This window comes from Aaosphaeria arxii (assembly GCF_010015735.1).
Source record: "Aaosphaeria arxii CBS 175.79 unplaced genomic scaffold BU24scaffold_7, whole genome shotgun sequence".
Lineage (NCBI taxonomy): Eukaryota > Fungi > Ascomycota > Dothideomycetes > Pleosporales > Aaosphaeria > Aaosphaeria arxii.
The window spans coordinates 1726471-1749005 of NW_022983480.1; the positions used below are offsets into that span (position 1 = coordinate 1726471).

At 49.7% G+C, this 22535-nt stretch overlaps 9 protein-coding genes across 9 annotated transcripts; 6 read left to right on the top strand and 3 right to left on the bottom strand.

Moving 5' to 3' along the window:
* Positions 1–1778: 1778 nt before the first annotated feature.
* BU24DRAFT_262828 (uncharacterized protein) lies at positions 1779–2732 on the bottom strand. Its single transcript, XM_033522522.1, has 3 exons — positions 2314–2732; positions 1884–2102; positions 1779–1813 (listed from the first exon to the last, which is right to left on the bottom strand). The coding sequence occupies exons 1-2, from the start codon at positions 2552–2554 to the stop codon at positions 1969–1971; spliced, it is 375 nt and encodes a 124-aa protein (XP_033381377.1). The 5' UTR covers positions 2555–2732; the 3' UTR covers positions 1779–1813; positions 1884–1968.
* Positions 2733–3581: 849 nt separating this feature from the next.
* Positions 3582–5681, top strand: BU24DRAFT_425601 (uncharacterized protein). Its single transcript, XM_033528770.1, has 2 exons — positions 3582–5186; positions 5244–5681. The coding sequence occupies exons 1-2, from the start codon at positions 4066–4068 to the stop codon at positions 5470–5472; spliced, it is 1350 nt and encodes a 449-aa protein (XP_033381378.1). The 5' UTR covers positions 3582–4065; the 3' UTR covers positions 5473–5681.
* Positions 5682–6978: 1297 nt separating this feature from the next.
* BU24DRAFT_351435 (uncharacterized protein) lies at positions 6979–7392 on the top strand (the record flags this gene model as incomplete). Its single annotated transcript, XM_033523695.1, has 3 exons — positions 6979–7015; positions 7079–7138; positions 7205–7392. The coding sequence occupies 3 exons, from the start codon at positions 6979–6981 to the stop codon at positions 7390–7392; spliced, it is 285 nt and encodes a 94-aa protein (XP_033381379.1).
* Positions 7393–8360: 968 nt separating this feature from the next.
* BU24DRAFT_425603 (uncharacterized protein) lies at positions 8361–9350 on the top strand. Its single transcript, XM_033528771.1, has one exon. It carries the CDS (start codon positions 8658–8660, stop codon positions 9165–9167), a length of 510 nt encoding a protein of 169 aa, XP_033381380.1. The 5' UTR covers positions 8361–8657; the 3' UTR covers positions 9168–9350.
* A 3170-nt stretch (positions 9351–12520) lies between these two features.
* On the bottom strand, positions 12521–14610 carry BU24DRAFT_425606 (uncharacterized protein). The gene has a single exon (XM_033528772.1). It carries the CDS (start codon positions 14576–14578, stop codon positions 12836–12838), a length of 1743 nt encoding a protein of 580 aa, XP_033381381.1. The 5' UTR covers positions 14579–14610; the 3' UTR covers positions 12521–12835.
* A 144-nt stretch (positions 14611–14754) lies between these two features.
* Positions 14755–18280, top strand: BU24DRAFT_453311 (uncharacterized protein). Its single transcript, XM_033531258.1, has 2 exons — positions 14755–15558; positions 15607–18280. Exons 1-2 carry the CDS (start codon positions 14862–14864, stop codon positions 17943–17945), a joined length of 3036 nt encoding a protein of 1011 aa, XP_033381382.1. The 5' UTR covers positions 14755–14861; the 3' UTR covers positions 17946–18280.
* On the top strand, positions 18224–19376 carry BU24DRAFT_263108 (uncharacterized protein). The gene is made up of 2 exons (XM_033522523.1): positions 18224–18256; positions 18310–19376. The coding sequence occupies exon 2, from the start codon at positions 18554–18556 to the stop codon at positions 19043–19045; it is 492 nt and encodes a 163-aa protein (XP_033381383.1). The 5' UTR covers positions 18224–18256; positions 18310–18553; the 3' UTR covers positions 19046–19376.
* Positions 19377–19871: 495 nt separating this feature from the next.
* BU24DRAFT_352491 (cytochrome P450 oxidoreductase-like protein) lies at positions 19872–21672 on the top strand (the record flags this gene model as incomplete). Its single annotated transcript, XM_033523734.1, has 5 exons — positions 19872–20017; positions 20113–20397; positions 20455–21001; positions 21048–21130; positions 21192–21672. The coding sequence occupies 5 exons, from the start codon at positions 19872–19874 to the stop codon at positions 21670–21672; spliced, it is 1542 nt and encodes a 513-aa protein (XP_033381384.1).
* Positions 21673–21883: 211 nt separating this feature from the next.
* BU24DRAFT_352336 (uncharacterized protein) lies at positions 21884–22528 on the bottom strand (the record flags this gene model as incomplete). The annotated part of the gene is made up of 2 exons (XM_033523728.1): positions 21884–22162; positions 22253–22528. The coding sequence occupies 2 exons, from the start codon at positions 22526–22528 to the stop codon at positions 21884–21886; spliced, it is 555 nt and encodes a 184-aa protein (XP_033381385.1).
* Between the last annotated feature and the right edge of the window lie 7 nt (positions 22529–22535).

Consider the following 22535-nt stretch of genomic DNA (forward strand, 5'->3'; position numbering starts at 1 on the left):
GGTCTCCCTGTAGGCAGCGACCTAGCTATGTATTGGCATCTCAGTCTAAGTCTCATAAGTCCTACTGATTACTTTTGAAACAGAACAAAACATCATAGCTATTCCGACTCCATTTATCTTTTGCAGAACCTGTTTTGGATACACTCAGTTTCTGGGAAACGACAAGAAACCGATCGACCGAATCAGCATACACCGATGAAGTGATGTACCGCACTCGTTCCAACAACGCCAAAAGATGTTGAAGCGCGATGTCGCAGGATGCGGGGTATTGATATTCAGAGAAAATAGAGGAAGTGTATGATCGTCGTAAACCCTGTCTCCAGGTCACGCTGACTTTGCGACAATGCCCCGGACTGCACTTCGGAGGCTGTCTCAAGCGGAAAAGCCTTGACACAAAACTAGCGCTACTGTATGTCAAAGAGTAGGAGAACTATCATCTGTTTGACCTCGCAATAATTGTGGTTTCTAAACATAATTTCGGACAGAAAACAAACCTAGTAATGCAACACTTGCTCCTAGAAGCGTAAATGTTCGAAAATCGCCATGCCTTCGATCATTATTAATCCTGGTAGCCCCTGTGAGCAACCACCATGTCATTCTACTCAGATGGACTGTTGGCAATGCCATTCGCAGTCGCAAGTATGGTAAAGGCCATGCGATATATGAAATTCAACAGCACAAGAGGAAACCCCGCTGCAATGTTTGCCATCATCGTTGCTGCATTGTGCTGTAATGATGACAGCTAGGCGTAGCAAGACCGACAATATGGCTGAATGCAAGCAATACAATAGGGTGATCGATTGCAATGCAGTCGGTTTGTACGACGGACAATCCATAATCGCGAAACTTTATAGTCGAATAAATATATGATTTCTCCTCTTTATGATTTCATTGAGGCAAGTCGACATCATATTTCCGTTCGAAAACCTCGTTAACACTTCTCATAGGACATCATGTTGGGAAACCGCTTGACATGCTCTGCAGACAAGAGCGATTGTCGTAAGCCAGGAAGCGATGCGTCCGTAGATCGGGGGAAAGCGGAGTGGGGTGCGAGGATGTCCAAGCGGCAGTGTCGAAACTGCTCGTGGAGATTTTGTTGATCTGCACCTACCTGTACGAAGTATTCAATCTTGGGGGAAATTTCATATTCCCCGAAATGACTTCCGATCATTCTGAAGCCGATGGAAGATAGATTGAAGTACAAGAACAAAAGCTGAATGTGTAAGCATGGTAGGCGACGTTGCTTCACTCCGTTTCTCGAATCTCATAGCTCCGCAAAACGGACGATGAGCACGAATTAACGAACGTAACGTAATAGAGAGCTCCGCTTAAGTGAGCAAGATGCATCGGTAGTTCTCCTCTACAGGTATGGTGGTCTCGCCGAATGGGAAGTCTACCCGCTTCAACGCTTTGCATCTGATTATATTACTGTACGTGAGGAGTCGTTGCCAACCACGAAACGTAAGGTTATCGTCCTCCTATGTATGGCTGGATTCGAGCAATGAGAACAGAGATGGATGGTGCAATCATGTAACTACATCCTCTTTAGACAGGCAACCATTATCCTTTCTCACGTATAATGGATTACGCAGACTTCTGGGGCACCCAAATCAGGACCCGTGGGATGAGAAAGGTTTGCATTCTGGTGACGCGGGTTAGTACTCCGTACAGAGTGATTCGCACAGTCGACCTAGAGATTTTGTCTCGCAGAATGGAAATGTGATAGGAGTGATGCTTCATTGAATGGCAGCCTAATTATGCAGGTTGCGCTGGTTAATGTGCAGACACGTCGGCGTCGTATAATTGCAGAAGCCTGAGAACCAACACGTTAAGCGATGTGATTGGCGGGTGGTGGTTCGATCGATATGAGTTCTAGAAATCACCTTAATGAGGCGCATTTGGAAGAGTACGAAGCAGGATGTGTAGATTGAGCGCATAGGTATGGCAGTGCTCGTCTGGAACCCGAGTCTATCGTTCGTTTACATGTATGATCGATCGAAGCTCCGGATGCCACTCTTCGGAAGAGTTAGCGCTAGTCACGTGATGAGTGTGCACACTAAGTGACTGTTGAATTGCCGGTGCCATGCACGTAGGAATCGCAACTACCAGCTCTCATCAGTAGGGTTCCTCAGGTGGAATGTCATACACACTTCGAAGATGGAGCAGGCGCCAACATTGATGTCTCTGATGTTCGCGCAGATGACAACCGTCGTCATGTGAGGCCTCCGGCGAGAAAAAAAGCCGGCGAGTCATGGCCACAGCGCTGGATCAATGCAAGCTTTTGCACTGCCGCACCAAAAAGAAAAAGGTCACCTTTTCGAAACATCACGGACGGGAACATCGTCCATCTTGCGATAATACGGCAGGCAATGTTGCGGAACAAAACGCTGACTGCGCTGACGGGGCGGGCGATGCGATGAGTGTTGCATAGCTGCCAGCGCCAATCGATGTTCGTGCCACTCATAGCCGGAGGCTGGGAAGAAAATTCGAAGGCTATTATGAGGCACAACATAAAACTCCGGTTTACCTGCTGCAAGGAGTGGCTTGCCCCCATTCAGCTAATGACGTCGAAGTGGAGAGATGCCAGATGTTGCAAGCTTTATCGAGATGGCCACGACACGATTGCAACCTTCGATTTTGATACTTGCCCGCACAGCATCCTCAACACTTGTTCCGACATCAGCAGACAAAACTGAATGTGGAGATAGAAAACGGATGAGCAGCACGTGGAGGTGATCGGCAGCGGCAGCGGACACCATTCGGGCATGTCCCGCGGTTGGCGTGCTCTGGTTCAGGCTGTGAGCGCGAACTGCACCGTACGCATTGCTTTGAAAAATAATAAGATGTGTTGCAGTCCGGCGGCGACGAACCGACTCCCGACTATGTAACCACTCGGTATTTTGCGATGATGTTATCGCGACGACGTCGAAAATTCAACGTGCTCCCTTCTCCATGCCAGCGCAACGGTAGGAAATGCGCATGAGAGAAAATTGGGAACTGGGGTCTCCTCGAAGGGGGGCGCACAGCTTTGAATGATTCGCCATGTAGGGAGCTGGAGTGCAGCAGACCGTTCAGTATAGGGCAAGTGATTCGGGAAGCTTCGTAACCTTCGTGCGCCATGGGGGCCGCGCGTGGCGCTCATTCGTAGAGAATGTCGCAGGCGTGGGAGGCACCTGGGCAGCCATCGAGTGAGTGTCTCACGAGCATTGAGATGTTGGATGCGTTGGATGGACGCTTATTCTCTACTCTTCCTAGTGACTAGGTAGGGATAGGGAAAGGGTCCTGACTTGACTGGCTTGTCCTTGCAGGCATCGATTCCTCGATCGATGGACGGATGGCACTTTCTTCGTGACCACCACCACCACCACCACCACCCCCCGTGTAGACCTGCTGTACAAGGTTATTGTCAGAGTACATCTTCGTGAAATCCTAGTATTGGTGGGACGACTGCCACTCCACTCCACTCCACTCCACTGTGGGAGGCAGCCAGTCCAGTGCAGTGCCAATAATCCAATCCAATGATGCCTGTGTAATAATGCCAGGCCAGGCCAGTCCAGTCCAGTTCCAGTCTACAGCCGGCCGCCTTGCTCTGCCCTGCTCTGCTCTGCCCTGCCTGTCCTGTCTTGTCTCGTCCTGCCCTGGCCTGTCATACTCATGCCTCCCTCCCTGTTGCGGGCGAGACCATTAATACCCTCCCCCCAATGCCACCCCCGAATCCGTCTTATGCAGCATCTTGCGCCCTCGCCGCGCCAATCCAGTTCATCATTAAATGCCACACGGGGCACCAGACACTTTGTGCACCGTAAATCGGATTTTCAACGCCTTATTGTATTGCTATTTGATCCCCGCCCCGTCCTTTGCGCGAGGTCACCCCAGCATCCTCTATCCTTCCTCCGCCTCGCGTACACTGCCTCACCGCACCTCGGCCTGTCTATCGGTGCCTCCCTCCGTACTTATACAAGCTCTTCCCAGCATACCCTCTAATATTCTGGGTGCCTATCGTACCACACTCCATATATCTTGTAATTACCTTCGATTATTTGGTTTTGCAGCGTTGCAGTCATCATGGCGCGCAATGTGCACTGGCCTCACGAGTCCAGCAATTCTAACTCCACAACAACAACATCCGCATCAACATCCGATCGATCGGACGAGACCACCGCAACAGAGTACAGTCAACGTCCATCTCTTCCTCAGCATGGAACATGTCACGGCCGCGTCGAAGGCAACGGACAGAAATATTTTGCGTACGACGAGAAGAACTCGGCACGGGTCTCTGTCGATACGTACGCCTCAACGTCCGAAGAGGAGCTTGATGACGACTATGACGAAGTCCCCGAATACCATGTTCCACAATATCATCACGAACCACTACCAATAGATGCGATTCCCACAACGCCCCGCGATTTCGCGGATCTTTTCCCCACATCAAAGCGCATATCTATCCGTCATGATGACTCTACCATTGATGGAAACATGAATCTCCGCGTGGACACCCAGGTTGAGGAACGACATCACAGAAAACAGAACTACACTCTGTTCCATCTCCGCATGCACGACCTGCGAACACGCGAATTCTCCCTGCGCAGGTATTGCCGCGATTCTGGTCGCGAGGTATGTCATTCGATCCGTAAATACCACAAGCCACCGCCCGAGCGCCCCGCTCTACAACGTGCCAGCACAGCCCTCGCAAACCTCATGCACAAGCCCGATTCGCGTCCCTCCACTGCAGCCGGCCTCAAACGCTCTGACTCCGGATATGAATCAATACGCGGTGGCGGTGCCTTCGACTTCGAGGATGATGCAGATGACTCACGTCCAAAGACGACTGGATATGCCAAGGGCCGCGCATTGATGCCTACCAACACCATCAAATTAGAATTCTCAAACTATGCCCACATGGACATCAAACGCAGGGGTGCGGCATCCAATAAGCGCTACGGGTTCGAGCATTGGGGTTATGAATATTCGTGGAAACGCCTCGTCCAGAGGGAAGACGGCCAGGAAACCATCCATTACTATTTGGTCCGATCAGATAACGACAAGCACGCTCTCGCCCACATCAGCCCCATCCAATTGACACAGGACCAGCTCCGCGAGGAACGAGCCAGAAGTGGATGGATTCCCCCCTGCTACATGCGGATCACGGACGAAAAGATATTGAGTTCGACGACTGATATCTCGGAGTAAGTTTTTATTTGGACCTCTACAAGCCATGTACCACATACTCATTGTCCCTACAGCGTTGTCATTGCAACTGGTCTCATCGCACTTGTGGATGATTGCATCAAGCGCAAGTTCCACTCGAAGCAGACAACTCAAATTCACATACCCCTCACTCGGAACTCCTCATTCAAAATGGACTATGTTGGCCCTAAGCGTCTCATTGATGAGGTGTTCCATCGTACCAACCGCCATGGCGGTCTCGCCAAACAACCACCTACATTACGTCGCACTGCTACGGAATCCTAACCTTTGGTAACATAACAGACCCGCCACTTGGCATATTAACACCGCGAACTCGGTGTCTGCTGAAACGGCAGACCGCATTTCAATTTCAATTCTAGTACATATCTTTTGGGTTTGCTTTCACAAGCGTTAACGGCCCCCCATCGAGAATGGTATTCCCACGAATACATTTATACTCGATTGTGTTTTTTTTCTTCTCCTTTCTTGTTCAGCCTCATCATATCAGAGTGCTCATATGCATTTGCATTGAGATTTTGGCGTTTAGCGTATGAATCAGCAACGGAACGGATGGCAGTTTCTTGCGCGTTCCGGATTGGGTACTACTGTGGGAGTAGTTTCGCACTGTGTAGGAGTTCCGGCACTTCTAGCGTATCTGGTGCTCCATGTATCTGCTCACGATGCGTATTGACGACCTTACGAATGCACATGCAGTATCAATGAATCAATCCCATCTGTGATAAGACACGGCAAATCGCTTGTCTTGAAGACTACTCTCCCAAAAATGGTTCCACATCCCGCTGAAGCAAACAGTGCCGTAATGAGCGATTCCCAACTTTCAAATTCACTGCACGAGACGTCACATTAGGATACAGCAGGTACCCGGGAATATCACGTCCCGTCGTGTAATTTACATCCAGACTTCTTGCACTAAGAAACGGTGCTCCCACCCCATTGACCGTTTGCCAAGCCAGTGATGCAGACTTGTCTGCGCTTCTACCGATGCACGCATCCTTTACTAGACTGAACTACCGGGCGCTCTAGACTTGATATGGCTTTGCTAGTCAAGGACGGATTTTCAACATGAATCTCGGCAGAAATGGCAAGGCTGGCGTACACGTCGTCAGATCCCCGCAATGATGAGCTGTCAAACAAGTTAGCAACGATAGTCCCTTTGCTTTCTAAGGAATAAACAAATTCAAGAACAATGATGCAAATCCTTTGACCCCACCCCTCCCTGTCCTTAGGCTGCACCGGCTATCTCGCGCCCACATGCGTAGTTCTTGCAGTTGTCCCCTCTTTCCGGGGTCCTGTTCGTATGCAGGACATCGCGTTCGTTCGGTTCAAGCGGCGTCTACTGGGGAGTGAACATCATCACCAAGCTTCACCCTGGTTGATAGTCCTCTAGTTACCTGACGAGGTTCGTTCCGACAGTCAAAATGGCGTCCGTACACACCCAGTCTGTCGGTACCGAGTGCAAGCTACAACCAAAGCACGGTAGGCTCCGCCGGGAAGTAACATGCCTTCGATGGGCGTCTTGCATCTGAAGGTAGGCATGACCTCCATTCGGGAGGATACTTCTTCGTGTTGTACAATTATCTACGCCAATTGCCGAGCCGCCACCTTGCTATAAGTATTGCGCCGTCGACCGTCCTCTGACTTGGAAAGATACCTCCTTCAACGAGCACCAACAGCAAATTCACTTGATAGTAAACTTTGCGGTCTCAATTGGCTTACCCACTCTCCAAGCAATCCATCTCGCCCAATACAAGCCTACCTCTGTCAGATATCATGGCTGCTCAAGATACCTGGTCGCAGAGACTTCGAGGTATGACACTCTCCGACCACTGCTATGTGAAAGTCTCACGACTAAACTAATCGACTATTCAAGACCACTGCACTATTCGTGGCATTGGCGACCCGTCCTGGCAAGAAATATCAGATCGCCGCGGTAAGACTTACGCTGACGGCTTTTCCCGTACTTCTATTCGAGTTAAAGTTGCTAATGAGGCACTAGGCGGACGAACTGCCTGGTCCAGTGTCTGTCAGATCAACGGCAGCCAGTATCAAGCCCGCTTCTGGTATGACGGGACATTTGCCGACCAAGCTCGCGAGGATGCAGCTGAAGTTGCACTTCGCGCCCTTACTGGGACTGTCAGCAGAGCGACCGATCCGCCACCGGCATCGTATTATGCTCGAGCATAATGCGCACAAAGACGACAACATTTCTTATTTCCTATGTACGTCGGGACGGCGTTGTCACAGTGCGCTTTCCAAAGTGCCGTGACTGCAAGATCCGAAAATCGAGACACTGTGTTTATTGGTTTTTCGGTTTGTTTTCTTTATTTCATTTCTTTTTTCATGTCCGACTTCTGTGCAGTTCGAGATCAGCACGAGATTTTACCAAGTTGGACCAAAGACATGATTGCGGAGTCTTGGTTGTTGGCAGGGGAGGGGGGCAGGTCGCTGGCCATTTGCCATTGTTATGCTAAGATGCCAGGGTAGCCAAACTCGTATACTTTTGAATTCATAATGCATTCACGACTATCTTCCCTACATTATCCCACTGCATCAACCGTATTCTTCTGAGAAGCGAACAGCAAGCCGCCACGTTACAGTAGCTACACCCGACCCTCCTGTAACTCAGGATGGCACACCCTGCAGCCCAAGTGCTACTCAGTTGTTCCATATACAGACATAGCTGCGTCGAGCTCAGCCTTATGGTTTTCGAAGAACATGCACCCAAGATTGACTTGCAGGCATACGGGCCCCACCGTGTTGCATAATACTCTTTGTGCAAGCGTCTTCCTTATGGTGCAGGACGATGTGAACAAGATCCGAATTATGAATGCAACACGAATCATGGATCTAGACCCACTTTCGAGCAAAAGAAAAACCAAAGCTTACGTTCACGCGTGTCGTTGCAAGCAGTTGTATGTTGCACATGAAGTGGCATGCTAAACGAAACTAGCCTGATGGAGACTAGCGTTGGCTGCGAACTCTGGTTGGAAGAGCGACGGCCAATTCTTAACTGGAGGTCACTTCACAATTCACACGACTCTCACATCACAAATGGCCATCATCACTTTCCGCTGTACGTGTGAAGCATCAGAGACATTTTCTTGTTCGCCGTCCATGCTTGGGACTTCTCGCTACTCCCAGGAATATAGCCATGGGGATCATCTCACACCCGGACCTTCTGATCGTCTCTGTTGAACGGCATCCAACTGAAAACCTCCGCATGCCCATGCAACACTGCGCCCAATAAGATCGTACCTGATATGTAGAACCCAATGATGTATTTACCAGGTACAAGCATAAACCCTACTCTGCTTCTGTCTCCCGCGCCCAGACGGGTTCGGCTTCGGGAGAGGACATATCCTGGCGCTCGGCCCGCTGCAACATTTCACCCATTCACCTCACAGCAAGCATCATACGAAGCATAGATTCAACTGAATGCCTGATGTTCGATGTTTTCAACTGATACCGGCCGAATAGAGCTCACTTCAGATACTGTCCATTTTTTCTTCCTCTTCGAAAATGCTTCTCGAGTACGTGGCAACTGCTCGGTTCCAGCCACCCGCCCAATATGCGACCCAGGAATAGCGACCACCCGAGTGTGGGAAAGTCTCTCAGCTCGCTGTTTCCTGTCTCAAGGTGGGACTCGTCTCTCAGCCAACCGTGCAAAAGGTGTGTCACACTCAAGACTCAAGGATCGAGCTATGTCTATGCATATCTGCCGTATTGAGCCAATCCCTACTATTGTCGTTGCATACTTGCGCGGGACTACTGTAATCAGCTGCAGGCGATTAGGCTTCAATGCATTCTACCTACTCAAAAGATCACTGTACATCGCTCCAATCGGCAGGCACTTTAAATCTACGCACATCTGGAAGGCTTCATCATTCCACGGGGTGGATTCACGCCCTCTGTCGTCCACTTGCGCCACTGCGACAGAAGTGGCAATATCTAACCAGTAGCTTTCGATGCTCTGGTACATCTTAGCTCAAGCGTGCAACGTGGTCAGCCTGCCGTATCTCACGGTGCAGTAGCGGGAGCATCGGACACGTCAAGAGGGTGTTAATCAATCAGTGGCGATGTATTCTGCGCATGCGGCAGGAACTCCTATAGGCGTAAAGCGTGCAACTGGACGACTTTCCTTGCCAATCTGGTCACCCACACTTTACGTACATACTGCAAGCCTAATATATCCTTCAACGACATATACGCAGCAAAAGCAAATGTCCCTCTGGTGGATATTTTGTTTCCTCCCGACTGTCCCATCATGGAAGGTCAAGGATGTCTCCACAGTTCATGAGCTGGCAATATCTTTGCCAGATATTGCAGTAGCACACTGATCATTTGAACCATGTTCCTGGCAAAGTTTGTGTGACGTGTTCGGGGAGAACCGAATGAGGATACTAGTCAGGCTGTTGTTCTCTCAACGGGATCACGCCTTGAGGAATGGGGTGCGAGGCTGCAAAGGGCTGCAAGTTCCCGTCACTGTAAATGCTCTACACGTGTTCAAGGCTTTTAGGCCTTGAATCGGATGATGAGTTGTGACAGATAGGCTCGGGATATTTCCCAGCCAGCTTCAACGATCCCTCATCGGTCTAGCGGAGGCTTTCTCATAACATCGACCCCTACGGGCTTCCCATTACCACAATCTACGTATGTGCGGTCGAGAACTTTCGGTTGCCCCCAAATCTCTGTATTCCATTTGGCTATCGGCTCTGAGGTGTCAACTACCGTTCACCACCAATGATCCATTTAGCCTCACTCCAAGCTCTCCGAGGGACGAACTAGTCCAGCAATGACTGGCGATGACGAGTTTCTTGTCGACAAACTACGGTCTGGAAATAGCAATGACGCTTAGCGAACCCCGTTCTATATGTGAACATGTGTCGATGGTCTCGCTTGAACTACTCCGTTCCAAGCTATAACTTGCCGGCTAAGGCCAAAAGATCCTCTTACTCACTCGGGTCTGCCTACTGCGACCGAGAAGGCAACAAGGCAAACGGTACAGCCGTACGCCTGGAGGGCATCCCTTGCATGGGTGACCCCTCTTCACTCGCCCTCGAACTTGGAATGAAAAGCAATTCCCCTGATAATAGGCATAGGCGGCTACGGGGATATGCACCCCCGCCCCCCGCCGGTGCATAATGATCTCTTAAGGCCACACATTATGTGTATTACTAAAACCACAAGTTAATCTCGATTGCTAGACAGTCTCGGTTCCTGTGGTGACAATCAGCGCAATGTTTTGTTTTATTCTTGCGGCAATTGCGCCTCCAGGTAGGCTGGCCCGCGGAAGGTGCCCGTCCGACACGTCCACGGACTCCACGTAAACAGTTGTAAACGAGGAACGAACGGGAAAAGTTAATCCAAGAGACCAAACACACATGTTGATCCACCGTGTTCGTTTGTATTGAATAGGTTCTTCATCTGATGTTCCTCGGTGCCCAATCGATTCGGATCACCCCACCTGACTTGTCGGCGATGATGCTCGAGGGGTGCAGCCTGGGCGCCTATACTGTGGCTTTTGCTTTGCTTTGTCAGTGACTTAATGACCATTGCTCCTTGGATCAAAGATTCGATTCGGATTTCGCTGACGTTGCAGTTCGTCCTTCTAACAAACCTACTCCCGTCGTGTTTGTCAACAACATCGCGCTATCGGAAAACACACTGTCACGGCTAATTCTTTTTCGTCTACTTTGGCCTGCACAAGCTTTTAGACTCCCCGAAACTATCTTACACGACTCCCTTCACATTCATTATGATCGTAAAGATAGGGTGTCGACCAAATGCTCTGACGGACTCAGATGACGATGTCCGGACCACGCTGTTGCTATCTCCGACCATATCCGCCGTCGGATGGTGACCCGCAACTACTTGATGGTCGCATAAGTGAACACGAAACTACATATTCGATTCACATTGCGTATGTTATGTGATATTGGCGTATTTACCCTCGCTATGTTCCCAACGAATGTGAACCGATGTGCTTATTCCTAAAGATTCAGGCTTCTGTTCACGAACACGATCCCTTTCTTGACCGCTTGCCTTCGACGATCCGACACAAGTAGCTTCCGATGCTACTATTTTGTGATGGCTTTCCAAGAGGGACTAGACACCGCTATCGTCTGTGTATATCATACAACGACATAAGAGAAACATGCACCACCCCAGCATGATTCACGGTGCTTAGAGCTCGGGCGAACCATACGATATCGATTCGTGACGAGGCTACGAACTAATTAGCCGTTGTCCGTGCTGTGATATCACTAAAAGCGACAGCAGACTTGTCGCAGGAGTGGTTTCATGAACCATTGCGAATGCACGCCTTAAAGCCGGGTCGGCCCTTGTCTCCGCACGAGTCATTCGCAGGACACCATGCGATAAACCTCAATGTACCAGAGCAGCCCTATCGCACCGAACCATTCGAATGAGAACGAGCTCAACGGTGCATTTACACCCTTTGACCTGAATTCCGTTATAATTCACTGGGGTCTAGTATACAATGTCAAGCACAGTGCAAGCGCTCGAGAATTTTCTGTTCGTGACCTAACAAGGCTGGCAGGTTGACCTAATTACAGCAATCGATAATAACACCCAAGACTTTGAAGCGCTCTTTCAAGCCCAACACCACCGGATATTCCCATAACCCGTCTTCCATGAGCCACGTCCCGCAGAAGCGTTCCCAAGACTTGCCAAACCGCGTTGTGGAATCCCAGAAACCTTCTCGCAGGACCAAAAGAAATCCGAAAACCCACCAATGATCGCACTCGTCACATCTGGCGCCCACACATTAACGCCAGGATATCAGACGATGTCCCTCTGAACATCGGCCATCCTTGCCGGTTGTAATATGTGGCACAGTCGCGCGTAGGGGAGAGGGGAATCGCCTCGCACAGACACTCAATTCCTAGTTCTGTGGAGAATGTTGTCCTTGGACGTTCTGTTGCCTTTTCGCCTGATCGACCGTTAGCGTAGGATAGCCTAGGCGGCTCTACTATTCGCATCACGCGGTTCGGTTTGACCAAGGGCTACGCTACGCCATGACGAAATGATGCTATCAGGATGTGGGGATTCGATAAGGTAAATAGGACAAGAGCTTTAGAAAGACGTTATCGAAATTCCGGAGAATCGCTCTCGAGCAATTCTGTCCTATCCTTTGCGATATATACTGCTGTTTTGATGGTAGTGTCTCAGGCTAGACTGTATTTGTCGGGCCGTGGGGTTTCTGGTTTCCCGGTTGGGGAGTAGATACGCCATGTGCTGCAGCTAGACAGAGCATTCGTATTGGAGAGGTGGACGTCCCAAGAGCTTCAACTTTGGTAGACTAAATTTACTATTGTAGAACTAATGCGAGTGTTACGCACGTCTCTAGTCACATTTCCCATCGATGCGACACGATCAAGGACGGACTAGATGCCTTCACCGCTGTCTGATGACTTGATTTTGAAATCAAAACAAAAGCTCAATATGCGATGTGCCCAACGGAAGCTCATGGAGATTGAACTTGGAACTAAATCAACATGGAAATAGAATTGAGAATACCCAATGTGCGATGCATTCGATAGACGCTCACGATCGTGAAGATCGTGCTTTGTAGCCCACTTGGCCTTCGTGCCGATCGGAATGCACTTCAGATACTAGCAGTCAACCTGAAATGTTCCTGGCAAGACTCCAACGGCCTAATAACATTCTTGATGATCTCGCTCCTCCATGATTTATCTGCGATGTTTCCACTCATAAAGCACCATTTCACTGCTGAAGCATAGTCCTCACCGCCCTCATCTCCCACCTCGTTCGACCAGCGCAATGCTGCCACCAGGTCAAATGCTTGCTTCGCGTCGCCAGTCTCTTCCGGGAGTTTCCTTCGATATGGGTGGTCCTCCAGCCTTCTTCCAAAACAGAGCTCCAGTAACAGTATCCCGAGTGACTGAAAATTGTGCTCGTTTGAGCTGCTCATCGATGCATCGTTCGGCGGGTCAAGAAAGCCCTGGCTGATGAATGGCTCGTGAAATAGAACGTCATCGTCATAGTCATCGTGTTCGCAAGGGAAGAATTGAACGTCCTCCTTCTTCAGACCATTCCGGAGCCAGGGTGTAGATTGTAGTTGTGCAACGGATGAAGCCAAAAGTAATGCGATCGCATAGCGCTGACGTCGGGTGAGCTTTTTCTCGTAGTCGAACGAAAGAATCTGGTCCAGGGTAAGTGGACCGTTCTCACCAGGTTGCTTTCGTTTCGTAGATGGGTGCAAGTGGTATGTTTCGCCATCGTGTCCAACTATCCCCAAACACTGCTGGCATTGCTCGTCGCCGAGGTTCTGGCAAAGAGTAGGATTCGGGGCAGTGGAGACATCTAGTTGGATCGTTGAGACCGGACAGACATTTGGAGAGATGACAACCCCTTTCCCCTTGGCTTTGCGGTTGTTCATCGTGGGTTGCAGCGCAGGGCGCAGGACAAGTGGTGGTTTGAGTTGTTGGCCGAACGAACAGCTAGGCTGGTGACCACATTGTAGCTCTTTCCATGACCAATGTGTAGTGTTTCGTGATAACGGGGCTACGAACATGAGAATGATCTCAAAACATGTTTCTGGGAGGGTTCTATGTTCGAGCCGTAGATTTGCATAATGATATTGTTGGCACGAGCACTGCCACGCTTTCTGCAGTGCTTTGAACAGCCAATCTGCCTTGTTGAATGCCTTCTTGAGGGAAATCTCTAGCGTTGAAATATCCTTCCTGTTTTCGGGAGGTGTTGGTGATTGTAGTAGAGGCGATTTGAAACTTGTACTGAGCAGCTTCTCCAGGCGGCTATTGCACTCCGCCAACTTCCCAAAAAGCCTATCTCTTACAGGTTCATTGAAACTGAACTTGACTCGATAGCTCTCATAGTCCCATTTAGACTTAACCGATGCAATTTTAGCTGCCTTGCTCTTCGATTGAGTCGAGGGGCGCTGTGGGTTCTTTGCTTCCGGGGACTTGAGCTTGGCTTGAACATCCGACTTTCCCATTGCTAGCTCTTCCTTGAGTTCTTCGGCTGTCTCATTCATTTCAACGACGATTGCGAAGTAGACTTCATAGGCTTCTTGGAGTTGCCCTTGTAACTGTTTCTGCAAATTGCCGTCACTCCAACCTTGACCCCCCGGGTCGTCAATTAGTCGTTTCGTTTCGGCCTCGTCATGAATCAGCGGGGACAATAGTGCCTTCAGATTTCGTTTGTACAGAATCTCATGATACTGCACATCTCTGAGGCATTTCTTAAACTCTTTCCGTATTCGCAAGAAGAAGCCCCCAACGTTGGCCACCTCGCGCCAATCCTCCAGGGCGGAGATGATCAGTGGAAACGCTCCAAGAACAACGCCTGCAACTTCGAGACCGCTCATCGAGACCTATGTGGACACTTTGTCAAGCATCATGCTACTTGAAAGCAGACAAGGCTGAGAACGAAGCACCTTGGGTTGTGATGTCCTCTCCGATACCCCGCACAAGCGGCCCCCAAATATGTCTGGGGATCCTTTCACTAATAGTGTTCGTCTCTGAAGACATAAAACATCTATCTGGTATACAGAGCGTCACTGATATACGCCATTACACAAGACATCAACGTTCTGATCCCGCGGCTATTTATTGTAGTCTACTTACTTTGCCATCTACCACAAATGCGCCATGTCTAGAATATTCCGAGAGCACGAGCGGGAGCGCGACTGGGACGCTGGATCCTCTCACGGTAGTTCCCGCGCCTACACTACCGTCAGGCGCTACAAAATTCCAGACAGGAGCCCAGAAGATACTTACGGAGATGAGGCCCGACCCGTCCATCGAGGCCGCTCACCATCCCGCGAGCGTGTTGAGAGGAGAGAACATACTGTCGAGCGGGACGATCTACTGCGACGTGAAGTGCGTGAGTACTACTACTTGGAACGCAATGTAGAACGCTCGCAATCCCCTCCAGGCCGCGAGATCATCGAGTACCGCTACGAGCCCGAGAGGGAACGCGTGATTTACCCACCCAGGGAGTACCGTGATACTTACGAATCTGAGATGCGGCTCCAGGGGGAGTGCATTCCGGATGTACCAGCTACATTGGCTTCGTCGTCTCCCATATCAGAACAATGTCACAAAATGATAGTCACGCTCAAGGCAATCGTTGAAGGCCTCTCTTCGCCCGATAACCAAGGTCACAGAATCAGCAGCGCACAAGTGAGCGATGAGTTGGAGCGCTTCAGTTTATGGGTTGGCAATATCGGCGCACTCCACGCTCCGAGCTCACCTCTCTCCCTTGAATCTCGCCTTGCCGAGGCGCAAGAAGTTTTGAAACATGTATTTGACTTGCTAGATGACATGAATGAAGTTGCTGAAGAGTGTGAGTTTCCTTCTGTGGCACTATCGCCTACAGGCTGACATGTCTTAGTCTCGAATATTATCCACGGGGTACGCCTGGGAGACGTCGCTGTCGAAGCAACTGGAGAAAGCTCATGCGACGAAAATCAGAACGAAGAAACAGAACTTCTGGAAGAGATTGGCTCAGGCATTGCACGCCTCTTCCGTGTATCTAGACTGATCCGTGAAGCAGCGCCTACTGACCCTTTCACGAAAGCTCTGAGTTGTGACAAATACCGGTTCAACGATCAGTTTGATATTGCACATGTCGGTGAGAAATACCCCAAACTTGCTTCGGAAGACTCATCATGGCTTCGCACCCGCCTTGGTCGCGCAATCACCCACCGCAGACAATATCTCAGCTACATTCGAGACCATCGGAATAAGCTTGAAGCGAAAGTCATGCATGGGGGGTCTACGATACCTGACATGGGAACACCAGTTGCATCTGTGCCAGGTCCCTCTTCCTCGCAGTTTGTGTCTAATGATGTTGCACTGGCCATATATCGTGCATCAAAATCGAATTTGGCAAAAGAGACGACTCCATCCGCAATTCCTCTTGGGACCTTGGAGTCCGACAGTGAAAGCGATGGTGGATCATCCGTCAATTTCTCTCATTCAACTGGTGAAGACTATGAATCCTTACCCAGCTTTGTGATACCAAAATTGGAGGATCTTACAAAAGGCTCTATGAACGAATTAGAGTGCCCCTTCTGCTACAATAGGCAAAAATTCAGGAATGAAAGAGCATGGCAAAAGCACGTCTTTTCCGATCTTTGCACCTACGTTTGTGTTTTCCCTGACTGCGACGCGCCCTATTTCGGTGACATCGATGACTGGTTCCGGCACGAGTTACAGAATCACCTCGTTAGATACAAGTGCAAGCTTTGCCAAAACAAATCCTTTGCCAATCAAAAGAGCTATATGAAGCATATCAGTGAGAACCATACTGAGCTCTTGCAACTTGGGGACGAGGATTCTGTCATCAAATTGGGACAAGAATCTCTTGACGTTATATCGACTGAAGATTGTCCATGCTGCTCGGACTGGACAGCTAGACAGCGATCACAAGTTCCATACGAAGAAGGGTCCTCAAAAATGCCTGTGGAAGCAGTGAAGGTTATTCCGGCTGTCTTCAAACGTCATCTTGCTTCTCATCTCGAGCAACTAGCGTTATTTGCCATAGACAATGGCGTTCAAGATGACGATGATCTGACTGTTCTGCACAGTCTTTTGGGAGTAGATACACAAAACATCAAGAACATTCCCAACGCGCAAGAAGCGTTGGAGACCAGACCCGCCGCACAACCCCAAACTATAGGATTATACCAGCAACCACCAGTCTCAGGGGAACCCGACCCAGACCATGTAAAACATCTCAATTATCTTTTTGACATGTGGCTGGCAACACGCTCTCGCATCTATGCAGACGAGGCGGTAGACCTGGCTGACCAAATGTCAAGGACAGGAAGCGAAAGCTGGTGCGCCTCGGATGCCTTAGAACCAGTACTCCTCATGCTATCGCAAATAGCAAACATCTGTGTGGATTTTAGTTTGTGGGAAAAGCTTCATGGTCTGGAATTGAACTTGGTGCGGTTGAAAACTCGATTCCTTGGACAAGACCACAGCTCTACATTGACCTCGATCGTTCATCTTGAAATAGTTGAGGATATAATTGATGTACCATGGGAGTCTGGCAGGCACCATAGATCAGTTATTCAAAGAATAAGACAAGAAGCACGCCGGAATGTTGACGGGCCCACGTTTATTGCCATGACTAATCTGGCATCAGAGTACCGGAAAGAAGGGAGGTGGCGGGAACGTGAGAAGTTAATGTCTTGGATATTGGAGGATCAGGAGGCATCACGGGATCCGTACCATGCTAAACCAATCTTGCGGCTCCAAAAATCCGAAGCAACGTCTTCTCAGCTTCCGAAAAATTACGATGTGGAACTTCGTCGCGTGCAAAGCCTCCTGCAGAAAAATTCCACCTTGGGCCCAATAGAAACCCTGCAACGCAATGAGGAACTGACATTAGAAATAGCCAAGGAAATGGCCAGACGTCACGACGACAAAGCAATAGCCGTGAAAATTGTGCAAACACACCTGGAAATTAGAGAACATCATTTGGGGGAAAATCATGAGTTGACCCTGGATACCATGTTCAAGATTGCAATGTTATACAGATCCTGGAAGGCCGATGAGAAAGCCCGCGACTTGATGGAGCGTTGCCTCCAGCTCAGTCGGAACACGTTTGGATTGAAGCACGAGTTAACTATCAAAGCAAAAGCCGAACTTGACACCTGGGAATCCATGGACTTAAGCGTTCAGATGACCGATCAGAGCTTCACAACTGGTACACACTCTTGAGTCACTTGATTTCAAAGTCGTTTACAATTGTGCTATCATTCAGCCCTAGGACAAATCGTGGTGCCAGAATAAACAAATCGAGATGCTTCAAAAGCGACTTCAGGCAGTGTTATATGGAGAGTGCACCCGCCACTTCACTTCACTCTTGGACCTTCGAGGGCCGAGTTCATACATTGCTGTATTGTTATAACCTCTCGAACGCGCAATATGTGCCAGTTGCTCGTCGTGCATGGAAGGGCCCCATGCGCTACCGATTGTTGGTGAGGAGGAAAATTGATTGTTTAGTGGTTGGTTTGAAGATTGAACCAGGGGTCTGTCTATCGCGCGAGTGGTTGATACACGTGTATAAACTGATATCTTTCAGCTCACCACGCGGAGAAGACCCCCGGCTCCAACCCCCCATCCCCCCCAACGCCGACCCATCCGATTCGCCCGACCCACGACCTCCATAGCTCCACACCTCCCACCCGGACATCGCGAATTCCTCCGGCTTACTTCCTCCTCACGCCGACTACGTTGCCAGATACTTATATATTATACATAGAATTTACCTCCAGTTGCTTTAGATTCCATACCTCACTTCCGTTGAATACTTCATACAGAATATCATGGCTGACTCTATGCCACCCTCTGCTTCTGCAAAGTATAAAACCCTCCATGCAACGGCAGTAACATTCATCCACTCTGCGGATAGAGACGAAAGCCTTCCAAAACGCTTCAGCGAAGAACGAATCAAAGCCATCCGGTCAGCATCCGGATTCCAACATTCCTGCGGACACAAAGGATTCGTGGAGGCCACTCCCCAGCTTGCCGGCACACACGACGCAGATGCGTTCATAAAGCATCTAGAGATGATGGTCCCCAAACTCGATTCCTGGGATACAACCATTTCCGATATCTTCATCGACGAGCATCAAAACTCGGTTGTTGTGAGAGCTAGTCACGCGATGGGCGTCAAAGGCACCGAAACTCCAATTGAGCACGACATTGTATGGTTTTTGACCATGGAGCCGGATGGCAAGACTGTGAAGAAATCTATTGAGTTTTTGGATCCTATCGCGGGGCAGCAGATCAGAGAGGCTATGAGTCGTCAGGAGTAGGATTATGAAATCTAAGTACGGAGGTGGCAGGCAGCTGACCGTGACGGGAAGCAATGCGCTTCCGAGCTTTGTACAATTTGTGTTGATTGGGTCCGACTATCATTGTTGGGAATCATTTTCCAACCCACTATTACACCCGATGTCTATTGCAGGAATTCGCAAAGAACTCATGATATTACTACTCATGGTTAGATCTCCAATACAAACGTCCACGAAACGCCACCAGGCCATTTCTTTGATTGTTGCATTCCGTACTTTGATAAGCGAGGTATAGTCTTAGCATTGTTCTATCAGCAAAAGAATAGACTCTTAGTTTCTTTGTTCTCCATTGCTGCGTTACATCCGTACCTGAACGCCATCCTAGTGTATTCTACGGGCAATCAACAACCTGATTCGATATTTACGTATCCTCAATGTATCGCTAGTCACACTATCGCATCGTTCATAAACATATCAAACGCCACAGACCACCTAGGTCGTCAACCGAGCAGTCTCTCAATGGAGCCCTCATTGAGTGCCATGTTACTCGCTCCATATGTACTGTTAGACTTGAGCTAAATAATATTCAAATACATGCTGGCTCCCAATGTACATCTCATATGGGGCACGGTTGGTTGTGCTACAGACACATCCGCTGTGCAATTCTCTTCGCTTTTCCCTGATATTAACACCGTGATTTGGAATCAAAGTTTCTGTAAGGAAGACAACCAAAATGGCATCTACCAATAAGTTTACCACTTCCGATGCACTTTACGCTGCGATTGCCGGTCTACGTGATCAGGTCATATCTGATCCAGTGCTTGAATACTTCCAGCGCTTTCCATGGATGTTGGTACTCCTTATTGCCCTTTCATATGTGGGATATCAAGTACTCCGCATTGGTCGACGATCGAAGCATTTGCCTCCTGGTCCACCTACAGTTCCAATTTTCGGTAACATGCTAGAATTCAGATCAAAGGCAAGCCATCTACTGTAAGTGTTCTATAGCTCATCTCCTCCTACTGGCCATTCTATAAGATCTAGCTAGAAGAAATCGACCATGGAGAACACTGACACCATTCAAATAGACTACACGAATGGCACGCCAAATACGGTCCCATCTTCTCCTACACAATCGGCCGCGACGTCTACATCGTCCTCTACGACCGCCACAGCATCCACGGCATCCTCGTCAAGAAGAGTGCGATATCCTCGCACCGCCCGATAGAGTATTACACTGACCTCGTCACCGGCGGACATAACCTATCAGAAATGAACCCAAACGAGACGTGGCGGGCTCAGAGAAAACTGGCGACGCAGAGTCTGGCACCCTCAATCTTGGACAGAGATTTGGTGGATATCCAAGACGCAGAGTAATTTGGTCCCATCTACAAAGTTGATGAGCGAGCTTATGGACTAATCAAATACAGAGCCACGCAACTATTATACGATCTCCTCCACACGCCCGACCAATTCCGCTCGCACGTCTTCCGCGCGGCCACGAGCATCCAAAGCGCAGTCGTGTACGGCCACCGCGCCGCGACCCACGACGACTTCTGGGCCAAGTTCATCTACGACGCCCTGAGCGACATGGAGCGCACGATATCGCTCGGCTCCTTCATCCCCGTCGGACTCTTCCCACCGCTACGATATCTCCCCGACGCTCTCGTCCCCGCCAAACGCCGCGCGAAGCAGTGCTATAAACGCGTGTTACGCATCTTCAGCGAGGCGCTCGACCGCGTGGAGGATCGACGGTGCGTGGGCGATAAGAGGATTAGTATTGCAGATAGCTTGTTGGGTGGGGAGGTGGAGTTGGATGTGGAGCAGTCGAGGGAGCAGGTTGCTAATTTTCTGGGGTCGTTGCCGGATGCGGGGACGGGGACTATGATTCTGACGCATGTATTGCATTTGGCGATGCATCCGCGTGAGCAGGAGAGGGCGTGGGAGGAGATTGACAAGGCGTGTGGGAGCAGGTATGTCAGAATGGAAAGTTCCCAGACATATTGCTTCTTGAAACTGACAGTACAGGATGCCAAACTGGTCCGACTTTGACGCACTTCCATGTGTTAATTGCATAATCAAAGAGGGCCTTCGTATCCGCCCATTGTACGTTCTTCCCTTCCAATATCCATCCTTGATCACCTTTACTGACTGAATCCCTCTTTAGCGTCCCCTTCAACGTAAACCACCGTCTCTCCAAACCAACAACATACGGCCCCTACCACCTCCCAGCTAACAGTATTCTCGTCCTTCCCATATGGGGAATCCACCACGCCCCTGAAAACTACACGGAATCATGGAAATACAACCCTTCCCGCTACGTAGGACAGAACAAGCTTGCAGCAGCGTATGCAGCTTCTCCAGACTATGCGAACCGCGATCATTACACGTACGGTATTGGGAGAAGGCTATGTCCGGGTATCCATGTTGCGGAAAGGACGCAGTGGAGGGTGGTTGCGAAGTTGCTTTGGGCGTTCAAGATTGAGCCGGTGGGGAAGGAGGGATGCGATTTGGATGCTTATGAGGAGGGATTGGTGCATTGTCCGAAGCCGTTTGAGGTACGATTCGTTTTGCGTGATGAGCGTAGGAAGGAGCTTATCGAAAGGGAGTATGAAGGTATAAGGGAATATCTGGAGACATGGAATTAAGTATTGTGGGCGAGTCAGAATTTTTATGTTGTGTAACTACCGGTCAGTTACGAGGAAGCAAATTGACGCAGAGTGGGGGGTCATCTACAATTGAAACAGTAAACCTCTCCAAAGTGATACCAATATCAGAGCCAGTAATCCCAAACGCCGTAATAATGGCGCTCTATGCAAATGCTGAACCAAAGAACCCACACCCTAGAGTACATGACAATTAAGCCTTAGCCTTCTCCTTCTGTTCAAGCTTCCTGCGTGCTGCGAGGATCATCTCCTCCCGTCGTCGCTGCAGGTTTGCCTGCCTTTCATCCCTGTCCGAGGACCATGCCTTCCCTTTGGACTCTGAAGTATTCGTAGCGGAGTCTGCGCTACTGCTGATCTTGGAGGCAAGGTTGTACCGCGTGATCAGATCGGGTTGCGAAGGCTTTGCGGCTGGTGTTGGGGTCCTGGAGGGTGGTGTTGAGCGTGAAAGAGGCGGGTTGAACGATGCGGGAGGCTGTACATGATTAGTGACTACACTTCAAGCATATCTAGACTCTGCCTATTCTTCCCATACGTGTTGATGAAAAGCCGAGGAAAGACTTACAGTATCGAGGCCCCGCCCGCTGAGAACACGTTCCGTCGTCGCCGCCACATTTCCACCATTCCTCTGTAAGTCCCATGCGATCTGTCTTCTGTCGCACTGTGGAAACATCTGCGCTAGTTGGTCGACATGCGTGGGGTTTATTCTAGAGTCTCGATGTGGCACTGGCGCTATTCGCGTGCGTCCTGCGGGGGGCTTCGCCAGGTACCATCTCACACTAAGGACGGCTACTATTATGAAGACGACCAGTTGCGGGATGTTGAGTGTCTGTTCTGCCATTTTGTGA

What these genes read in the sequence shown, in the direction of transcription:
- BU24DRAFT_262828 (XM_033522522.1), bottom strand. Translation starts at nt 2,554, where the DNA reads ATGGGGGCAAGCCACTCCTTGCAGCAGGTAAACCGGAGTTTTATGTTG. An exon ending in GTCCGTGATGTTTCGAAAAG is followed by an intron (nt 2,103 to 2,313) that starts GTGACCTTTTTC and finishes GAGAGCTGGTAG; the next exon opens with TTGCGATTCCTACGTGCATG.
- BU24DRAFT_425601 (XM_033528770.1), top strand. Translation starts at nt 4,066, where the DNA reads ATGGCGCGCAATGTGCACTGGCCTCACGAGTCCAGCAATTCTAACTCC. An exon ending in TCGACGACTGATATCTCGGA is followed by an intron (nt 5,187 to 5,243) that starts GTAAGTTTTTAT and finishes TTGTCCCTACAG; the next exon opens with CGTTGTCATTGCAACTGGTC.
- BU24DRAFT_425603 (XM_033528771.1), top strand. Translation starts at nt 8,658, where the DNA reads ATGTTTTCAACTGATACCGGCCGAATAGAGCTCACTTCAGATACTGTC.
- BU24DRAFT_425606 (XM_033528772.1), bottom strand. Translation starts at nt 14,578, where the DNA reads ATGAGCGGTCTCGAAGTTGCAGGCGTTGTTCTTGGAGCGTTTCCACTG.
- BU24DRAFT_453311 (XM_033531258.1), top strand. Translation starts at nt 14,862, where the DNA reads ATGTCTAGAATATTCCGAGAGCACGAGCGGGAGCGCGACTGGGACGCT. An exon ending in GAATGAAGTTGCTGAAGAGT is followed by an intron (nt 15,559 to 15,606) that starts GTGAGTTTCCTT and finishes GACATGTCTTAG; the next exon opens with TCTCGAATATTATCCACGGG.
- BU24DRAFT_263108 (XM_033522523.1), top strand. Translation starts at nt 18,554, where the DNA reads ATGGCTGACTCTATGCCACCCTCTGCTTCTGCAAAGTATAAAACCCTC.